This window comes from Balaenoptera musculus, chromosome 11 (assembly GCF_009873245.2).
Source record: "Balaenoptera musculus isolate JJ_BM4_2016_0621 chromosome 11, mBalMus1.pri.v3, whole genome shotgun sequence".
Taxonomy (NCBI): domain Eukaryota; kingdom Metazoa; phylum Chordata; class Mammalia; order Artiodactyla; family Balaenopteridae; genus Balaenoptera; species Balaenoptera musculus.
In genome coordinates, this window is record NC_045795.1 from 101,477,883 (window position 1) to 101,496,522 (window position 18,640).

The 18,640-nt window shown below is 60.4% G+C and overlaps 1 protein-coding gene across 1 annotated transcript in view; it reads left to right on the top strand.

The window, feature by feature from the left end:
* NUP210 (nucleoporin 210) overlaps positions 1-18,640 on the top strand; it is a 108,669-nt gene that overhangs the window by 87,672 nt on the left and 2,357 nt on the right. Inside the window, exons 26-39 of the mRNA XM_036870138.1 lie at positions 104-184; positions 1,234-1,365; positions 2,536-2,694; positions 5,381-5,472; positions 7,059-7,233; positions 8,597-8,772; positions 10,704-10,924; positions 12,120-12,256; positions 14,677-14,800; positions 15,736-15,882; positions 16,480-16,730; positions 17,827-18,043; positions 18,253-18,348; positions 18,430-18,513. Coding sequence (XP_036726033.1) covers positions 104-184; positions 1,234-1,365; positions 2,536-2,694; positions 5,381-5,472; positions 7,059-7,233; positions 8,597-8,772; positions 10,704-10,924; positions 12,120-12,256; positions 14,677-14,800; positions 15,736-15,882; positions 16,480-16,730; positions 17,827-18,043; positions 18,253-18,348; positions 18,430-18,513 — 2,092 coding nt within the window. The remainder of the gene's footprint in view (positions 1-103; positions 185-1,233; positions 1,366-2,535; positions 2,695-5,380; positions 5,473-7,058; positions 7,234-8,596; positions 8,773-10,703; positions 10,925-12,119; positions 12,257-14,676; positions 14,801-15,735; positions 15,883-16,479; positions 16,731-17,826; positions 18,044-18,252; positions 18,349-18,429; positions 18,514-18,640) is intronic.

Consider the following 18,640-nt stretch of genomic DNA (forward strand, 5'->3'; position numbering starts at 1 on the left):
CAGGAGCCTCCTTCCTTGGGGAGGGGTGTCCCTTCCCGAAACCCCCGTCAGTAGCGCATAGCCCCTGCCCACAGTCAGCCTGAGCCCCGAGCCCCTTTCCTAGGATCTCGTGGAGGTGGAGGTCTTGCTGCTCCAGGCTGTGAGGATCCGCGCCCCCATCACTCGGATGAGGACGGGGACCCAGGTGAGGCGGGAACCTCTCCGGGCCCTCCTGGCTGAGCTCTCGGGGCAGCCTCTTGGCAGGGGTCAGGCCCTGAGATCTGCTTCAGGATGAGCTTGGGGCTGCTGGCCGGACGCTCTTCCCTCTGCTGGGACAGTTCTCCATGCCCTTCACCTGCTGGACCCTGTTTACCCGGGGGTCCAGCTTCACTCCCCTGCCTTTCCTGCTGCCGCCCAAAGCCTCCCTGCCATCCTCCCCAACGGCGCCATCTCCTCTTAACGCACGGCGCTTACGCCTGTCGCCCCGTGTGGGTGCCGTCAGCAGGTGATGCCTGTGTCTCCACCAGTCTGTCGCCTTCCCGCACCTAGAATAGCACCTGGCACCTCGCAGGAGCCAGTGTTTGGACGGTGCGTACCTTTCTCGGTGCTTTCTGTGTATTAGTCCACATGGTGCACAGAACAGCCCCGAGAGGTAGCTCCGGGGTCACGTCCGTGTCACAGAAGAGGAGGTGCGCATGTGGCAGGCTTCGGGCGTCTGCACAGCTAGTACGCGGCGGGACGGGGCGCCGACCCCAGCCTGGCTCAGGTCCGTCCCTGCCTTTCGCTGCATGCATCACCTCCACGTGCTTCTTCTGGTCGGCACGTGGTCAATTCAGGTTGTAGGAGACTGAGTCCACCCCTCGTGAGCAGGGACCCCCGCTAGACTGAGAAAGAGGGGAGCAGGGGAAGCTCTGCGGCGGGGGCTGGGGGCGCTGCAAGTGTCCCAGAGCTCGAGGCGGTCATTTAGGAATGGGGTCTCCCGGCCGAGCTGTGACAGCCCGCGGCTCAAGAAGGACGGGAGGGGCGGGGCTGGCGCTGTGTTCTGCTTGGTCCTTTGCTGTTTCCTCAGGCCTCCCGGGACCTGTGCTGCGCCTGCCGCTGGTTAGGGAGGAATTGGGTGCGGCTCCCGTTGCCCCGTGGGGACGGGGAAGCACCCGGCAATGGGCGGCAGCTCAGGCAGTGCCCCGGAGCGTCCGGGGGGTGGGGCTCCGGCCGCTGGACCCCGGCGGTCACGGGCCTGGCTTCTCCCCACAGATGCCTGTCTACGTCACTGGGATCACCAACAACCAGAACCCTTTCTCCTTCGGCAATGCCGTGCCGGGCCTGACCTTCCACTGGTCTGTCACCAAGCGAGACATCCTGGACGTCCGGGGGCGGCACCACGAGGTACCCACCCTCCCGGCGTCCCCCGACTCCATACCAGACGGTGTTGGGGTGGGAGGGTTCTCACCATGTGTCTGCGCTTCACGCCCTCTCGCGGCTCCCCGACTCCTCCCAAGGCTGCGGCCACACTGTCCCTCCCCGGTGTCCCTCCTGGCCTCTCAGTCTTGCTCGTGTCCAGGAACCCGGCCGCCCAGCTCCCCCCTCACGGTTCCCAGGACAGTCCTCAGCCTTTTCATTTTAAGCACATTCTTGCCGACCAGCCGCGCTGCACAGGGGCTTAGTGACCCGCTAGCGGAAGGCAGCAAAAACGACAGCCTGGTGGGGACATCACAGAAGTTCCAGAACGTCTCGGGGTCCTGGTCGGGGTCCCCAGTCTGTAGCTTCTGACCCCCTTTCCGAGATGACGCCTGGCAGCCCTGGGGTTTTCTCCAGGTTTATCCCAGGACCCCACCCCTCTCCCCTTAGGCCTCCCTAGGGGGTCCACGGCCCCTCCCTAAGTCTCAGCGGGAGAGAACGTGCTGCCCCCGTTTGTATGAGCTGGAGCCCATGCGTGAGGAGGGGGGACGCGCCCGGGGTCGCCCAGCCAGTGGGCTATGGGCCGGGTGCCGGCCCTGGTGACTACAGGCTGCCACCCCGGGTGGGCCTTGGTCACCCAGGACCCGAGTGGGGTTGGTGCTGGGGGTTTCTTCTTGTCTTATCCGTGGACAGGGGGGGAGGGGGCCGGGCATGGGATGCGGGTCTCCTGGAGGCTGCCTGAAGCTCATCTAGTGCAGGACGAGGGCCTCTCCCCGACCCTTTGGGACCAGAGTCCTGTCCCCAGCCTGTTCCCATGGTACTGGGACGTGTGACTTTTTCACAGATAGCCCACGACGGGGGCTCTGGGGGGGAACACCCCAAGTCCAACATCTTCTTGGTGCTTCGCCTGACCCCCCGCACAGTCAAGGCTCTGAGAAGTCCTGTGTGAGAATGCGGGTTGGCCTAGCCTCTTCCACAGGCCCCTGTGAACAACGTGAATCGCAGCACTCGTGCTGGGGTGGCCACGGGCTGCAGCCCCCAGTTAGCAGGCCCTGACGGGGCGGGAAGGCAGCAGGGTGAGAGCAGGCAGGCAGTGCAGGGAGTCTGGGGCTCCTGTCCGGCTCTGCCCTTTGGGGACACTTTTGACATCTGTCACAGGCATCGCTCCGGCTGCCGTCGCAGTACAACTTTGCCATGAACGTGCACGGCCGGGTGAAGGGCCGCACCGGGCTGAGGGTGGTGGTCAAGGCTCTGGACCCCACAGCCGGGCAGCTGCTGGGCCTCGCCAAAGAGCTCTCTGATGAGATCCAAATCCAGGTAAAGGACAGGTGGGCAGAAGCCACCGTTAGCGGGAGAGCAAAGGCCAACCCAGCAGCCCTGCTCCTCCCAGGGGCCATGTGGGCACATGTCAGGGGGCTGGGGCTGGGGGTATGAGGTACTGTGGGAGCCCGAGATGGGGTGACCCAGGGCTTCACAGAGGGGGGGACGTTTCAGGATGGGGGGGCCTGGTATGTGCACAGGGCTGAAGGTCTGAAGTAGCTTGATGTGCTCCCAGAATAGCAGATAATTCAGAGCTCAGAGTCTGGGGTGCCTTCTGGGGGGAAAAGCCTGGAAAATTGTCTGAGCCGGGCATTCATTTAGTTGTCTGTATATTTCACAAACACGAGGTGTGCTTAGCAGAAGCAGACACACTCCCCCCACTTCCCAGGCCGGCTCCCACAAAGCCTGCGGGGCAGGAGCTGCAGGCATGGCTGCCCTAGATGAGCCCGCAGCCCCGGGGGTGAAGTGCCCCTGCGGGTCCCAGGGAGCAGGCGGCAGAGGGTCCTGAAAGGCCTCGAGGGATGTGCCCTGGAAGTCAGAGGGTGCGACCCATCGTTCACTGATGGAAACAGAGCCTCAGGACGGGAGGCGGCCTGTTCAGAGCCCCTCGAGGGGGCACCCAGCAGGACTCGGACCAGGCAGGACCAGAGCCCAGCCACCCCTGTCCAGCCCAGGGCTCGACCCACGTCTCTCTCTACCACCCCTGCCCCCTCTGGGCCCCTCTGTAAAAACAACGAAGAGCATTTTTAGCTTCAGGGACCCCATCCTGCTAATCTGGGACTCAGTAATGTCTGGGTTCCCCTAAATTGCAAAGAAAAACTGATAGCAGCCCCTAAGTATCATGAGAAAAGAAATGGGTTCAAGCTCCCTCTTCAGGAAGGAGCAAACCATTTCTAAACCAGGCACATACCTCACTAGGGGCAAAGAAGCAGATTTCAAAGAGAGAAACGCCTGTCTGCCAACCCCTTTCACCCCTGCCTGCACATGCACACACAGGCACACACACATACACACAAACACAGACACATACACAAACACACAGACACAGACATGCACACATACACACACACACATAGACACACACGCACAGACAAATACACACATAGAAACACACAAATACTTGCTCTTCCTAGCTGAAAACAAAACGAAGCAAGTTCTGACACCTATCCTGAAATTAAAGACAGGGCTTTGCAGCTGCCAAATTCCGTGACCTCAGTCAGGTCATCTAACATCTCTGCGCCTCGGTGTCCCTGGCTGACAGCAGATGGGTTTTGAGTACATCGGAAACTTAGAGACGCTGGATCCAGCCCACAGAGGTGTTTCATTTGGCTCATTCAGTGCTTTGAAACAATTTTTATTTGTTGCCCACATTTAAAAATAGGAGGATTTTGTCTAAAAGCCCAGTATGAATACATGGCATGATGCCACACGGCAAAACCAGCAAGAGATAAGGGCCAGCCTCCCATTGATAGAGAGGTGCCCCCCAGTATCACAGGCCCCCCCAGCCCCTGTCGTCTCCCTGGCACCGAGGCTGTTCCCCGTGGTGCTGGCAATGGTGCTTTTCTGCCGGTCACATAACAGGAGAGGAAGGTCCCCCTTGTACCTTCATCTCCATCTCAAGAGGGACCACAGAGGTCCATGCCTAAGAAAAGTGGGAGGGGATCTGTCTGTCCGTGTATTTCCTGCGAGATACGGAATCAGTGAGGCAGCTTCACTCTGGATGCCGCCTGCCTGGCGGGAGTGCTCACGTGACTCCAGAACCCGGTCTAGCTCCCAAGGCCGTGCCCCGTGCCCTGTTAGGAAGCACTGCCACTCCATGGTGTCGCACGCATCCCCCAGCCCTGTGAGACAAGCGTGGCAAGGATGATTACTTCTAGACCCTTTGTACAGATGAGGAAGTCGAGGTTGAGTGTACGGTCAGGACATGGCGGTGCTCGGAGGGAGGGGAGTCAGGCCAGTCTCCTCTTGGAAAAGCATCCGTCAGTTCAGATGATTTTAGACACAGGCCCTTAGGAGCGTCCAGCTGGTCTGATCGGATCAGAAGCCAGCGGGGAGCCAAAGCTGTGCTTGGCATCTAGGCTCGGATGCCCTGAGGGTCCCTGGAGATAGGTGCCTGAAGGGTGCTGGGCGCGTCAGGCTGCGTGCCGAGAGGGGTCTGGAGCCCCCGGGAAGGGCTGCCTCCGTGGCAGGATTAGAGTCCATCCGACATCATCGGGTTTATCGGCTGCTGGCCTGAGGTCACCAGGCGCCCCGTGCCAGTTCTGTGCGGATCCTGCCGGAGCCTGGCAGGAGAGAGGGTGAGAGGCGGGGCTGAGCGGGTGCATCTGGGAGGGGCACCTAAGGAGCAGCGTGTGTCTCTGAGGCGAATTTAGAGCTTTCTCCAGGCTCAGCCCTGGCAGCATGACCGAGCAGGACCCTGGGCCCTGTCACTCTGCCGCCTCCCACACACATATGTCCCGAGAGCTCGGGGGCGGCCCGTGCTTCCGTGAAGCAGCCCCAGGGGCTTCACCAGCGCACCTGCTCCTCCTCATCGTGCCTTCGGCCTCTTGAAGCTCAGCCCTCGCCACCGCATCACCAGCTGCGTAACAGGTGCTGGCACCGGGCTCTCTCACCCCTGGGAGACAAGCAGACCCTGGACGTGGTTCCAGGGATCACAGGAAACAAAACTCACCCTCTCTTCCAGGTGTTTGAAAAGCTGCGGCTGCTGAACCCCGAAATAGAAGCAGAACACGTGTTAATGTCACCCAACTCATTTGTCAAGCTCCAGACAAACAGGTACGTCACTCAACGCGGCTTCGTCCAGGTTGCGAAGCTGTGCTCAACATCCAACGGCTCGTTTGCCAAAGTCGTCAGGAGCCGTGGGTGCCTCGGGCGAGCTGCACCTCCCTCCTGGTGTCGCGCTGGAAGCGGGTGCCACCTCTGCCCTCCTCCCCGTCACCGGGGACGTCCCCTGCCCGTCTGCAGCATCTCCCCGTGGGTCCCTCTTCTCCCTGTGGCCCAGAACCTCTCATGCTTTCTGCGGACATCCACTGCTTCAAAGGGGGAAAAGTGCCAGCTTGGAGGTGTTCAATTTCTCAAATGCCCCTGTGTCTTCAAGACTTGCTGTTCGGTGTAGTCTAGGAGCTGGGGCGTCACCTGGGGGCTCGTGAAAATGTGGATCTCGGCCCCTGCTGGGTGGTGGGGACATGCATGAACGCAGAGAAGCGGGGTTTTGAAGCCTGCCTGCAAACCTGCCTCCTGCCCAGCATTCTAAGACGATGCTTTGGGTAGTGATGCCTTGTGTGTGAACTGCGGGTGCAAAGTTGGGCATTGTAAGGACCACTGGAGAAACACACACACGTGGGGGACACGCAGGCAAAAGTGTCACCTCCCGGCTCCGTGCAGGGCTCTAGGTCAGAGGTGGGTGACAGCCGTGCCCTTGAGGAGTCCAGTGGGAAAGAGGGCAGTGTAGAGAGAAGGGCTGTAATGAAACGAGGTACAATGTTGAAGCCACAGCCCAAAGGAAGGCCTTCCATGCGAGGATTCAGGGAGGCACACCCCCAGTGGAGATGCTGGAGCTGGGACTTAAAGGATGCATAGGAGGTTAAGAGGCTGGGGTTGACGAGGGGGGAGAAATTTGAGGCGGAAGCAATGACATATGCTTAAAGTCATCTGCAGAGGGTTTGTGGGGCAGCGGCACAGAGAGAGGGTGAGAGGGGGCCAGGCCTGGGAGGCTTTTCCTTCCTTTCTTTCCTTATAACATCAATGAATATGTAAAAGAGCATAAAATACTGCATAATTTGTCTCCTCCTCAGTGCATATTATCAGTAGTTTTCCAAACCACAGTCTTAGCAAGTGGCCCGTTTTTATCCAGTTACTGGCCCTTGGAAATAGGACAGGGCAGGGCCATAACTCCCATTTCACAGTTGAGGAAGCCGAGGCCGAGAGAGGGGACACACGTGCCTAAAGATGCACAGTTGTTAGCGGGCTGTTGGGTCTGCCTTTGGGCTCCATCCAGCTCAAAGCCCCATCCTCTTCCCGCTGCACCAGGCTGCCTTATTTCAGCAAACTGAAGACAGTTTACCATGGAAGGGTCTTTGACAGCAAGTATCTGTGCTGCTGATGGGACCCTCAGCTCCCGCATCCTTCCCTCCCACTGACCGGCTCGTGGAAGGTGCCGCTCTCCTTGGAACCCTTGGTTTTCCAAATTAGGTTTCCTGTTGGCAACTGATGAGCTGCAGCAGGCTGTGCACGGGGGCCTGGTGCACGGCGGGGCTGAGATTGGGCCTCTTCTCCCGGGAGCAGTGGGTCTCCCAAACCCCGGGCCCCTTGCTGTGACACTCCTGCTGTCTGTGAACACTGGTCTGGTTTGTTTTCCGAAGGGATGGCGCCGCCTCTCTGAGCTATCGTGTCCTGGACGGACCTGAGAAGGTTCCCATCGTGCACGTTGATGAGAAAGGCTTCCTGGTGTCGGGGTCCATAATCGGGACATCCACGGTTGAAGTGACTGCCCAAGAGGCTTTTGGGGCCAACCAGACCATCATCGTGGCTGTCAAGGTAGGATCACGTCCGCCTCCTTTTTGGAGTAATAAAATCAGCAGTACTGTTTTCCCCTCGCAGGTGTATAAGTGAATATACTCACCTTCCAGCCAAGAAATTGTCTGGAAGAGTTTATTAAAGGTCCTAGGTGAGAAGCTGCAGCATCTTCTGGGTGTCGGAGCCGAAGATCCTTGGAGATGATTGATGGCAGTGACCTCGTCTCATAGATGGGGAAACTGAGGCCCAGAGAGGTCCATGGTTTTCTGGGACTGGCACTCAGGTGTCCTGACCAGTCAGCATTGAATGTGTGTGCTGGCTCTTGACCCAGAAGCCATTACGTTACAGACGGCACCTCGTAGGATGAGGTGACCCGCCTTACAGGCAAGGAGACCAAGACTCAGAGTGTCACACGGTAATTGAGAGTCAGGCTCTGGGTTTTAGCCCACGTCGGCCTGGCCCGGGTTGGTGTCCTCCAGTCCCAGCCAGCACTCCCGTGTCCCCTTGCCATTCTGTGCTCCTCAGAGACGGGACTTTCTCCTTGGGCGTCCCTGGGTCGGGTCCTGGGGTTTATCCTGAGCAGAGTTTTCTTTGCACAACTGATCCTCAGTGACAGAGAAAACACACAACCACTGTAATATTTAGATTTTGCTTGGGTCGTGGGCCTATTTCCTTATTAACATCTTTTAGTTTCAAGATGGGTGTCTAACAGGGAACCCTCCACCCTAGTTTTCGAGTAAGTGAAAGTGACTGACCACCCATCCTGTGTCAACAAATAGCGTTGAGCACCAGCTGTGTGCCGGTCACTGCACCGCTGACCTTCGTCAAAGAAATTGGGTGTTTTGGGGGCTGGCTTTTTGGCCAGGATGGATTTTACCTGGAGTCAGAGAACCAAGTCTGCTCTCTAAAGAGCTTGCGTTCTAGGGCTCCCAAAACCCATCATCCCCTCCTTTTCCCGTCCCCCCTTTAACTGGGGCACCTGCTCCTGGCAGCTCTGTAGCGTACGGAGGCCCCCAGGCAACGCTGCCTCTGCAGTCCGAGCGGGCATTGTTTCCACTTTAAATGCCTGGAGAGCCAGGTCCTCCAAAGAAGCTGAGCGGTCAAAGCCCAGAGGATATTTTTGCAACATGAATAATAATCTAATTTTTCACAGTAATGGCTTTTGACTCTTGTGGGTTGGGTTTCCTGAGAGCGAGGCCGGCCGCCGTGCAGGGAGGGGGCCAATGTCGCGGGCTGGGCCACTCTTTCCATGACCCCAAGTCGGTCCAGCCCCCATGCCTCCTGAGATGGGGACTGGCCAGGGGCAGGCGTCCGTCCTCGGGAGGGGGCTCTTCAGGGAGGTGTTCCTGGCACAGTTGTCACTGCACCTGCTCCCTGTCCCTAGGTGTCCCCTGTTTCCTACCTGAGGATCTCCATGAGCCCCGCCCTGCACACCCAGAACAAGGAGGCTCTGGCGGCCCTGCCCCTGGGAGTGACCGTGACTTTCACCGTCCACTTCCACGACAATTCCGGAGACGTCTTCCATGCTCACAACTCTGTCCTCAACTTTGCAACTAACAGGTAGAGGGTGGGCCCCCCTCGTTCCCCACATGAAGTCACGTCTCGATCAGACCCAGATCTGATTCACGCAGGTGACTGATGACCACGCGGAGAGGCCAGCGCCACTGAGAGGAGAGTTTGTCACTCACCGTTCCCAAGAGCAGGGTGTGCGCCTTGCTCGCAGGGCCACGGGGGAAGCACCAGGCTCAGCCAGGCATCAGGAGCAAGGGGAGGCGTGGCCGAGAGTCTTTATTACCAGAAGGCACGAAATCATTCAGCAGAGGTGTCCCCGGTGGGCAGGAAGCAAAACCCAGACGTTGGGGTTTATGGTTGGAAGGTTTGTAATAAGATTTTGTGCAGCCGTGAAGGCTGGGCTGCAGGGGAGATGCATACAGCCCTGGCCGCTGGCCTGGCCCTGTGGTCAGTGGATGCAGAGCGTCAGTTATACCCGTTACAAAAGCTGGTCAGAGAAGTCACACACCTTCCAACGCTCAGGCCCTTCTGCGTGCCGTCTCGCTGACTCCTCGCCGTCACCCATTTGTAGAGGCCCAGAGAGGTCAAGCCACTTGTCCAGGGCCACACAGCCAGGAAGTGGGGTTTGAATACCAGGTCCCATTGGGCTCCAAGGGCAGTTCTTTTTGGCTGACGCTTCTGAAATACAAATGCAGCCTCCGGCCTAATGTGAGGAGAGAGGGGGTGGTCTCCAGGAAAGAGAGCTGTGGCCTCAGGCTAGACCTGACCACATGTCTGAGTCCACTGGAGCAGCGGTTCTCAAAGTGTGGTCCCCAGACCAGCATCATTACCACCGCCTGGGACACTTAGAAATGCACATTCTCAGGGCCCAACAATCTGGGCTGTAACAGTGCCTTCAGGTGATTCTAAAGGTTAGGAACCACTGTCCTGGGGGACGCAGACCAAGCTAAGAGCAGGAGAGGGGAGCCTCAGACCTAGGAGGAAGGAGTAGCGCTCCAGAGGGTCCTCTTTGGGCGCAGAAGTTCATGTCCTGGTGTTGGTGACCATTGCAGCTTGGGCTTCCCATGGGCCCTGGAGCAGATGTGTCCCCTGTGGCTGAACACCCCAGGGCCGGGCCCTGGGAGAGTGGGGTTTGGAGTTGGGCCCTGTTCAAGCCGGGCTCGGCCCTTTATGGGGCCCGTGAGCTTGGGCGGGTCACCCTTCCAGGCCGCTGTGTCCACACTGTCACGTGGAGAACGTGGCCTAGTCCCCGGGGCCACCAACTGAGGCTGTGGTCGCCAGGGCCTCTGGCATGCCATGGCGCTCTGTGCACGCAGCAGGGCATCTGCCGGTCTGGGGCGCAGGCTGCCCTGGAGGGAACGGAGCCCCATGTCCAGCTCCCCTGCTCCCCTGCAGAAGTCACACGGGCCTCTCTCCAAGAGAGCGGTCAGGGCTTGGGGGTGTGGGGAGGGAGGCAACGGAGCAGAGACCCTGACCCTCCCCCTGCCCAGCCCAGCCGTCCCTCCGGCCCCGCGGGGGCTGCCGTCACTGAGTGCCCCCCGTGTGCCCTTGTGCCGGGTGCTGGCCTAAGCCCTCTCCAGCTGCTGACCGGGTTTGCTGCTCACGTCAAGCCTGTGACGTGGGTACATTGTCAGCCCCACTTGGCAGATGAGGAAGCGGGCAGGGGCGATGTCACTGGTCCCAGTAACATGGCAGAAGGCAGCCTGTGCCTCCCAAAGTGTCCTGGTTCCCTGCTGGGAAGGGATGGGAGCACGGGGTACATCACTTTCCTCTGGGGGGATGGTGACGCTGGCCATCCTGTCTGGGCTGTGGGTCCCCCCGCCCCCCCCGGGTGGTGGGTGAATCCGGTCGGTGTGGCCTGCGGGTCCCTCACCCGGGTGACATCAGGGCGCAGTGGGCAGGTGCGGGGGCCCTTCGCTGGCTCCTCCCTCAGAGCTGGGGCCTCTCCCGAGACTGAGAGCCACGTCTCCCGTGCCCAGGGACGAGTTTGTGCAGATCGGGAAGGGCGCCACCAACAACACCTGCGTGGTCCGCGCGGTCAGCGTGGGCCTGACACTGCTCAGAGCGTGGGATGCGGCGCACGGCGGCCTCTCTGACTTCGTCCCGCTGCCTGTCCTGCAGGCCATCTCCCCCGAGCTGTCCGGAGCAGTGGTGGTGGGGGACGTCCTCTGTCTGGCCACGGTTCTGGTCAGCCTGGAAGGTACGAGAGATTCTGGCCGAGGGAACCATCTCTGTGGTTGGGAGGTGGGACGGGGCTCTCAGCCCGCTGTGACAGGTGTGCACGTGGAGCTTGGTGATGTTCTAGAGCGGGCATCGGAAAACTGCTGCCCCGGCCAGAGCCTCCTGCCGTCTCTTTCTGCAACAGGCTGTTACTGGTGCTCGGCCACACCCCTCCATCTCCGTGTCATCAGTGGCCGTTTTCACGCTGCATCTGCTGGGCCGAGCGGTGGCATCAGAGACCCTCGGGCCCACACGGCCCCAAAGATTTACAATCTGGCGCTCTACAGAGAAGCTTGCCCACCCTGCCCTAAGGGTTTTCCACCCTTGTGGAAACCGTCTACCCCCATAGCCACGAGCCACGGGACCCTGGAAACGTGGCTGGTGCGGCTGAGGAACTGACTGTTCGGTGTTTTGTTTGGTTGTGGTTTTGGCCGCGCCGCACGGCACATGGGATCATAGTTGCCCTGGTCCCGCGCCCCCTGCTCTGGAAGTGCGGTGTCTTAACTGCTGGACCACCAGGGAAGTCCCTGACTGTTCGGTGTTGATGAGCTTCTTGGCGGGGCTGCTGCATTGGCAGGTGCCTCTAGGAGGGAACCTCAGCCAAGGAAGCCGCTAGGCGGTGGGGCGACTGTCCACGCCACCCGTGCATCCACGAGCCTCACGTGCAATCATTTACCTAATTTTTTTCCTAATTGGCTCCCTTGTTTTAAACCTAATTAAACTCATTGTAAAAGGAAGTTACACGCTGCCTTTAAAGAAAAGCACATATTATTTGCCACAAATAGAATGTGGTTGTTGAATCCTTTCATTGCGTTTATCGTGTGATGAGGTTGGCTCTTCCCTGAGGACCGCTGTCTAGTGACAGCTCAGTGTCTGCCACCCGCCCTGTTTGTTCAAAGGCGAGTGCTGAGCAGGGTGGGCGGGCGGGGGCGGTGCAGTGGAGAGGCATGCAGTGGGCCGGCCCTGGGGGGCCAGCGCCCGGGTCATCCCAGGGCGGGAAATGACCAAGAGATTCCCGGCAGGGAGGCATTGTGGTCGCAGACAGGAGCCGAGCGGTGGGCAGTGGAGCGTGGGGCCGGGGGCGGGGAGGACACTGCCCAGGTGACCCAGGTGAGACGGGGCGGCTGGAGCGTCAGTCATGGGACAGAGGGGTCACATGCAGCTTCCCCTCCTAGGCGTCCCCGGGACCTGGAGCTCATCAGCCCGCAGCGTCCTCCATGTCGACCCCAAGACGGGCGTGGCCGTGGCCCGGGAAGCGGGATCTGTGACCGTCTACTACGAGCTCGCCGGGCACCTGAAGACCTACAAGGAGGTGGGGCTTTGGGGCCCACGTGGCCGAGCCTCTCGGGGTGGAACCCTCAGATTCCGTACTGACTGATTCCCGTTTGTTTAAGAAGGAAGCTCCAGCACCTCAGGAGGCAGGCGGATGGGGAGTCGTGAGCCTGGTGGGGGCAGGTTCCCCCTCCCAGGCCGCCGGCTCCCTTGTTCACAGTGGTGGGAGGACGGAGGCGGTCTCCTGGGGGTGATCCCCACGCCCACGCCCTTCAGCTGAGCCCTGGGGGCAGGATTGTCTACGTGGGCGTCCCCCGGGAGTCGCGGCCATAGGTGGTCCCGCTTAGCGATTTGGCGTCACCGGCAAAGTTAAACTCCCCCAGCAAGTCACCTTTTGAGTCTTTCTGGAGGTGAACAGAACCGCTCTCTCTTCTGTTTATCTCCAGCCGAGAATGAATCAATGAGCAGAGTCTGGCTGCGTTCCACGTGTCTCATTTTTAGAGCAGCGTGTGCCCTGTGGAATCCAGCAGTTTAACCTAATAGCGGGTGTGTTTAGTGCTGTGACCCTGCGGTGCGGGCGAGCCCAGTGCAGATAGAGGCACCTTGAGACAAATAAAGCAGTGCCCCCCCCGCCCCAAGAAGCCCCAGAGGGTGGTCGGGCAGGGCTGGGGGAGCTGGCAGAGGAGGGCACCGCACGGGAAAGGTGGGCAGGGTTCGAGAGCCAGCCCTGGGGCTGGAACCTGGGGTGTGTGGGAGCAGAGGCTAGCTTTGCGATCAGATCACGACAGTGGTTAAGCTCTGGGGCCAGGCTGCCTGGGTTCAAATCCCAGCTGGGCCACTGAGAGGCTGTGTGACCTTGGGTAAGTTACTTGACCTCTCTGTGCCTGTTTTCTTACTGGTAAAATGGGGCTAACATTGTTGTGTGGATTAAATGAATCATTAATGTGTGTGAAGCCCTTAGAATGGTACTCGGCACAGAGCATGTGCTCCGTGGGTATGAGCTGCTGCTGCTGCTGTTAGGGGTAAAGATGTTGAAACTGACGCCAGACACAGGGATTCATCAGAGATTTTTTTAAGGCAAAGAGTGATATAGATCAGAAGTATGTTTGGAAAGATTGCCTGGTGGCTGGCTGAGTCTAAGAGCCTGAGGGAGGGGGCATAGCTGCAGGGCGGCAGCTGGGAGACAGAGGATGGGCCCTCACTGGCACCCCTGGGGAGACCGAAACTAAGGGTGGGTTTGGAGAGACTCAGGAGGGAGGGTCATCAGAGCTTGGTGACCGTTTGGAAACGGGGCTTGGGAGAGGGAGGCCTTAGGGATGAGTCTCCAGGTCTGGCTGGGGCGATGAGGGGGAGGATGGCCCTTAGCAGAGAGGGGAGCACAGAAGAGGTGCCAGTGTGGGGGGAGGATGATGGGGAGTTTGAGGTGGTTGTAGCTCCTCCAGGTGGGGCTGGTGGTGACGCAGCTGGGCCGGTGTGTCTGGAGCTGCAGGGCCCAAAGCTGGAGACTGCGGAGGGTGGGGGAGGGTGGGGTGCCTGCAGCACAGACATGGGTCTGAAGCCCTGGGGGTGGCGGGAACACGCAGGGCCTACCGGAGCAGGAGGGAGCGGGGTCAAGCCTGGGGCCCTCTGCCAGGTGTGGAGGAGGACGGGGCAGGAGACTGCAGAGCAGAAGTCAGGAGCAGAGAAGACAGGGGCGCAGGTGACTGCGGTCAGTCTGGAGGGTGATGGGCCAGCCCTCCAGCTCAGCGTCGGCCACGGCTGCGGGGTCTGCGGGAGCTTGGGGAGGAGTGAGACCCTGTCCCTGCTCTCGAGGGGCTCACGTGCTGGTGGAAGCAGGCCCGTGGGGGGCAGGAAGTGCTCGGCGCCTGCCCAGAGCCGGAGTCGGCCTTCCACCGGGAGGCGGTGGCCCGGAGCTGGGCCTGCAGGGCGGAGTGTTGGCCCTGCAGGAGGGTGGAAGGGGTACCCGGCCTAGGAAGGCTCATCCTGCCTCAGGAGGGTGCTCAGTGGTTAGATGGGAGGGGTGAGCCGGGAGGTAACTTGGGGAGATGAGCCTCGGCCGCCACCACCGGGCCGTGTGGGTCTGCCTTTTGGTCAGGCTGATTTATTCTGAATAAATGGCAGTGAAGTAAAGTGGATCCTTCTCTCTTTGCTGAAAGATTTAGTAACCCAGTTGATGTACAGAGACGCAATCATAACTGTCAGGGGAACCAAAGGCTGCAGCCCACCTCGACTGCTGCTTGCATTCAGGCCTGGTGTCGCCCTGCCCCGCTGCTGGGGCAGCCGGCTCCGGGGAAAGTCAGGCCAGCCTGGGGTCTAGTCCAGCTCTGCCCCGTCCGAGCAGGTCACGTAGCCCCGGGGCCTCAGTCCTGTCCCCTGTACCGCGGGAAGGGCAGTACCTGCGTCCCAGGCGGTGAGCCTGCACGGTCAGCGCTCAAGGGCCTGCCTCGGCTTCCCCCCCAGATAGTGGTCAGCGTCCCACAGAGGATCGTGGCCCGGTACACCCGCCCCATCCAGACCGGCTTCCAGGAGGTTGCGGCCTCCAAAGTGATGGTCACCGTGGGAGACCGGAGCGCTAACCTGAGAGGTAAGGAGTGAGGGGTCGGGTGTCCCGCGTGGGCCCTGCCAGGCTAGGGGCCTCGGGCCCTTCTGATGGGCTTTTGCTGCTCTTCCTACTCAAACTCACTGACTCCGAGGAGGGCATTTAGCCCCCGCTGGCCCGCCCCTTCCAGCTGTTTAGAAATTCGAGTCCTCCACAGGCAGAAGCAGTGAAGGGATCTTCCTGAAAGCCCAGTGCCGCGAAACTGCCTGTTTCTGGGCTGGAGATGCAACGTCAGCCCGAGGGCACCCAAGTAGAGAAAGCCACCATTCATCCCAGAAAATGTGGCTTAGCAGGCCTCGCCGCTGATTTTGATTTTCATAATTACCTCTCCCAAGTCACGCGTAGAATGTTCGACCTCATCCCCTGCCCGCGACAGCCCTGGGCAGCAGCTGCCGGAAATAAATGCATCAATACAGGCTGTTTTTTAAAAACCACTTAACTGGTAGAATTCAATACCGCTGTCGTCGTTCTGATGCACCTCTGCTGCCTCGTGGTCACCTCTCTCCCTGCTCCAGTGCAAGTGGACAGCACGGTGCCGTTGCCCGAACGATGCTCAGGGTATTAGTGGGGAACTAGTGCCCTCCTGATGTCCAGGGATAAATTGCCCGTTTTCCCCGCTGACAGGAGCAGACGACATGCACCAGCGGGCTTGACCCGCTGCTGTGCCCCTGGACGCGGGCTCTGAAAAAATGCTGAAATTGCCCATACTTCAGGATGCCCCCCGTTCCCGCATAATGAGTAATTTGTCCTCAGCTTTTATAAGCTGCGGCATCATCAGGAGCAATGTGGGCACAGGTCCGGTTCTCGGGCCGGCCGGCCGGCCTCCACGTGGCCTGCTCGCATGTCCTCGTGCTGGGGCTGTGCAGGTGGGGGCCTCGGGGGCCTGGGTGCGCGGCCTTCTCACCCCCTCCCGCCCCCAGGTGAGTGCTCCCCCGGCCAGGTGGAGAGCATCGCAGCCCTGCACCCAGAATCCCTCCTCGACTGCCAGCTACAGTTCAAGCAAGACATCTTCGACTTCCCAGCCCGTGAGGTTTTCACCGTAGAACCGGAGTTTGACGCTGCCCTGGGTGAGTCTGCGGGGCTTGGAAGTGCACACTGACCTGCATGGCGGGTTTGCCTGCGGTTCATTTGGCTCACGATGGCCGTCTGTCCAGGGGGCGGTATCTGTCAGGAGCCCAGCCTGGGGACCGATGCCGTCACCCCGGCCTGTGGTTCCCTGCGGCCGCCGGCAGGGGTTGGCATTCCCAGCTGCTCTCAGCAGCCACCTGCACCTGGCGGAAAGGACTCGGTTCAGAGCTGGGAACCTGGTTCCAGGCCTTTCCTGCTCTTCTAGGCTCAGAGCCTGCAGGCGAGGAGGCTGCTTCCCTCGTGAAATGGGAAGGGCGGTGCCCTGCTCTGCTGGCACGACGGGGCTCTGAGAGGGATGGAAGGGCCTTTATTCAACCGGCAGTCGAGGGCATGGGCGTCTCTGGAGTGTAACCGCTCCACAGAACTGGTAACCAGAGCCGTGGAACTGGCAGCCGGCGCCACGGGCTAGAGCGGCGTGCTGGCCGAGTGGAGTGACCTGAGTGGTAGGATGAGTAGGAGTCCTGCAGGGAGCAGGATTAGCATCAGGGCCTAGGTGGAGCGGAGACGAGGTGGAATAACGGCCCTTGTCTCCACAGGCCGGTACCTCTGCTCGGTGACAATGCTCAGGCTTACAGACAAGCAGCTGAGGCACCTGAGCCTGAAGAGGACAGCACTGCTGGTCACCCCCTCCCTACCAGTCAGCCACTTCTCCGGAGAGCAGGTCGGGGCCGAGGTGCCCTTCAGCCCAGGGCTTTACACCGACCAGGCTGAAATCCTTTTGAGCAACCACTACACCAGCTCCGAGGTCAAGGTCTTTGGTGCCATGGAAGTTCTGGAGAACCTGGAGGTGAGTGGTGACCAGGCAGGAGCCAAGGCCTCAGAGGGGACCAAGAGGCAGGGAGGACCAGCTGGGGTGTGGAAATCCTGGACCACCTCCCTTTCAAATTAAAATTTTTAAGGGAATTCCCTGGTGGTCCAGTGGTTAGGACTCCACACTTTCACTGCTGAGGGCACTCTTTCAGTCCCTGGTCAGGGAACTGAGATCCTGCAAGCTGCATGGCGCAAAATTAAAAAACTAAAAAATTTTAAAAATTAAGTCCCTTTACCCTTTTCCCCGTAGCACTGCTGCTGTCTGTCGGCCCGTATAATCGTGTGAATGGTCGTGATCGCTCCCGGTCTTCCCCAGCTGGAAGTGACGTATGGGGGGAGGCGCTGAGTGCAGGGCCCGCCTGACACATGGCATCCGCTCAGCGAACGTGTCACGTGTCCATGAATGAATTCAGGGCAGGAGGGCACGCTGACGAGGGGCAGGAAGAAAAGCTCTAACCTCTAACCTATCGCTGATCCACTAATGCCGCACACCTGGGGACGATGGCGTCCCCATCTCTGGTCCTGGGTTTCCCCGTCCGTTGAGTGGCGGTGCAGGACACCGGTCCTGCGGCCCGGCAGGCTGGGAGGAGGTCGGGGTGATGTGCCAAGGGCTCGCTGGTGTCTCCGCCGGCTCCTTCTCTGGTCTCGCTGCGGCAAATGTAGCTGCATGTCCTCACGGTGACACAGGGATGAAGTCACTATTGGTGGTGGTGCACCTGCTGGGCCCCAGGCTGCGCTGCTGGCCACGGGCCATGGACAGAGCTCCTGGCTGCTCCCTTGGGAAGCTGGAGTTTGGTGATTGCTCACGCAGTGCAGCATTTTTTTTAAGGAGCTCTTGATTAGAATTCTGTGATATTGATTTGTCCTTCCCCTGAAAATGCCCCAGCATAGACAGTGTGCTCCCCTGAGTTTGCGGATTGCACGCCTGTCAGTTAGAAGTGCCCAGGCCTCCTCACCTGCCTGGGAAGCGGGAACTGTCAGGGTCCCCGCCATCGGCCCGCGGGCCCAGGAGGGCAGCTCGCGTGTGTCAGGCAGACGTGGGCTGTGCCCCTCAGCCCTGACGTCTCTCCCAGGTGAAGTCAGGGTCCTCGGCCGTGCTGGCCTTCGCGAAGGAGAAGTCTCTGGGGCTGCCCAGCTTCGTCACCTACACAGTCGGCATCTCGGACCCCACGGCCGGCAGCCAGGGGCCTCTGTCCACCACCCTGACCTTCTCCAGCCCCACCACTAACCAGGCCATCACCATCCCCGTCACCGTGGCCTTCGTGATGGATCGCCGGGGACCTGGTGCTCGTGAGTTACGGGACGGGACACCCGCTGGGAGGGACCTGCCAGAAGGGACGGGCGGAGTGGTCCAGCTGGGAGTGGAACCGGGAGTCTGAAGGCTGCAGGAGCAGAAATGCAGAATGTGTCTCTCACCCGGGGCCCCTCACCCTCTGAGCACGCACACGACGTGAGGGGCTCCGCGGACGGTTTGGTAACTCTCTTTCCTTGGACCACAGACGGCGCCGGCCTCTTCCAGCACATCCTGGACTCCTACCAGGTCATGTTCTTCACGCTGTTTGCCCTGCTGGCCGGGACCGCAGTCACGATCATAGGTGAGGCGGGCGTGCCGTGTCCCCACCCCCCGATTGCTCCCCCGTCCCCACCCCCACTCTAACCACCCGTGCGTCTTGCAGCCTACCACGCGGTCTGCACACCCCGGGAGCCCGCCACGCCACCGGCCCTCTCGCCGCGAGCCAGCCCTCGGCACAGCCCACACTGTGAGTGGCCACCCTGTGGAGGGGGCGGAGGGGGAGGATCCCCAGGTCTCAGAAGGCCTGGCCCTGGGCATGAGCTGCAGCTGGGGTGTGAGGCCCAGAGGGCAGGCCTGGGAGCTGGTGGGGGAAC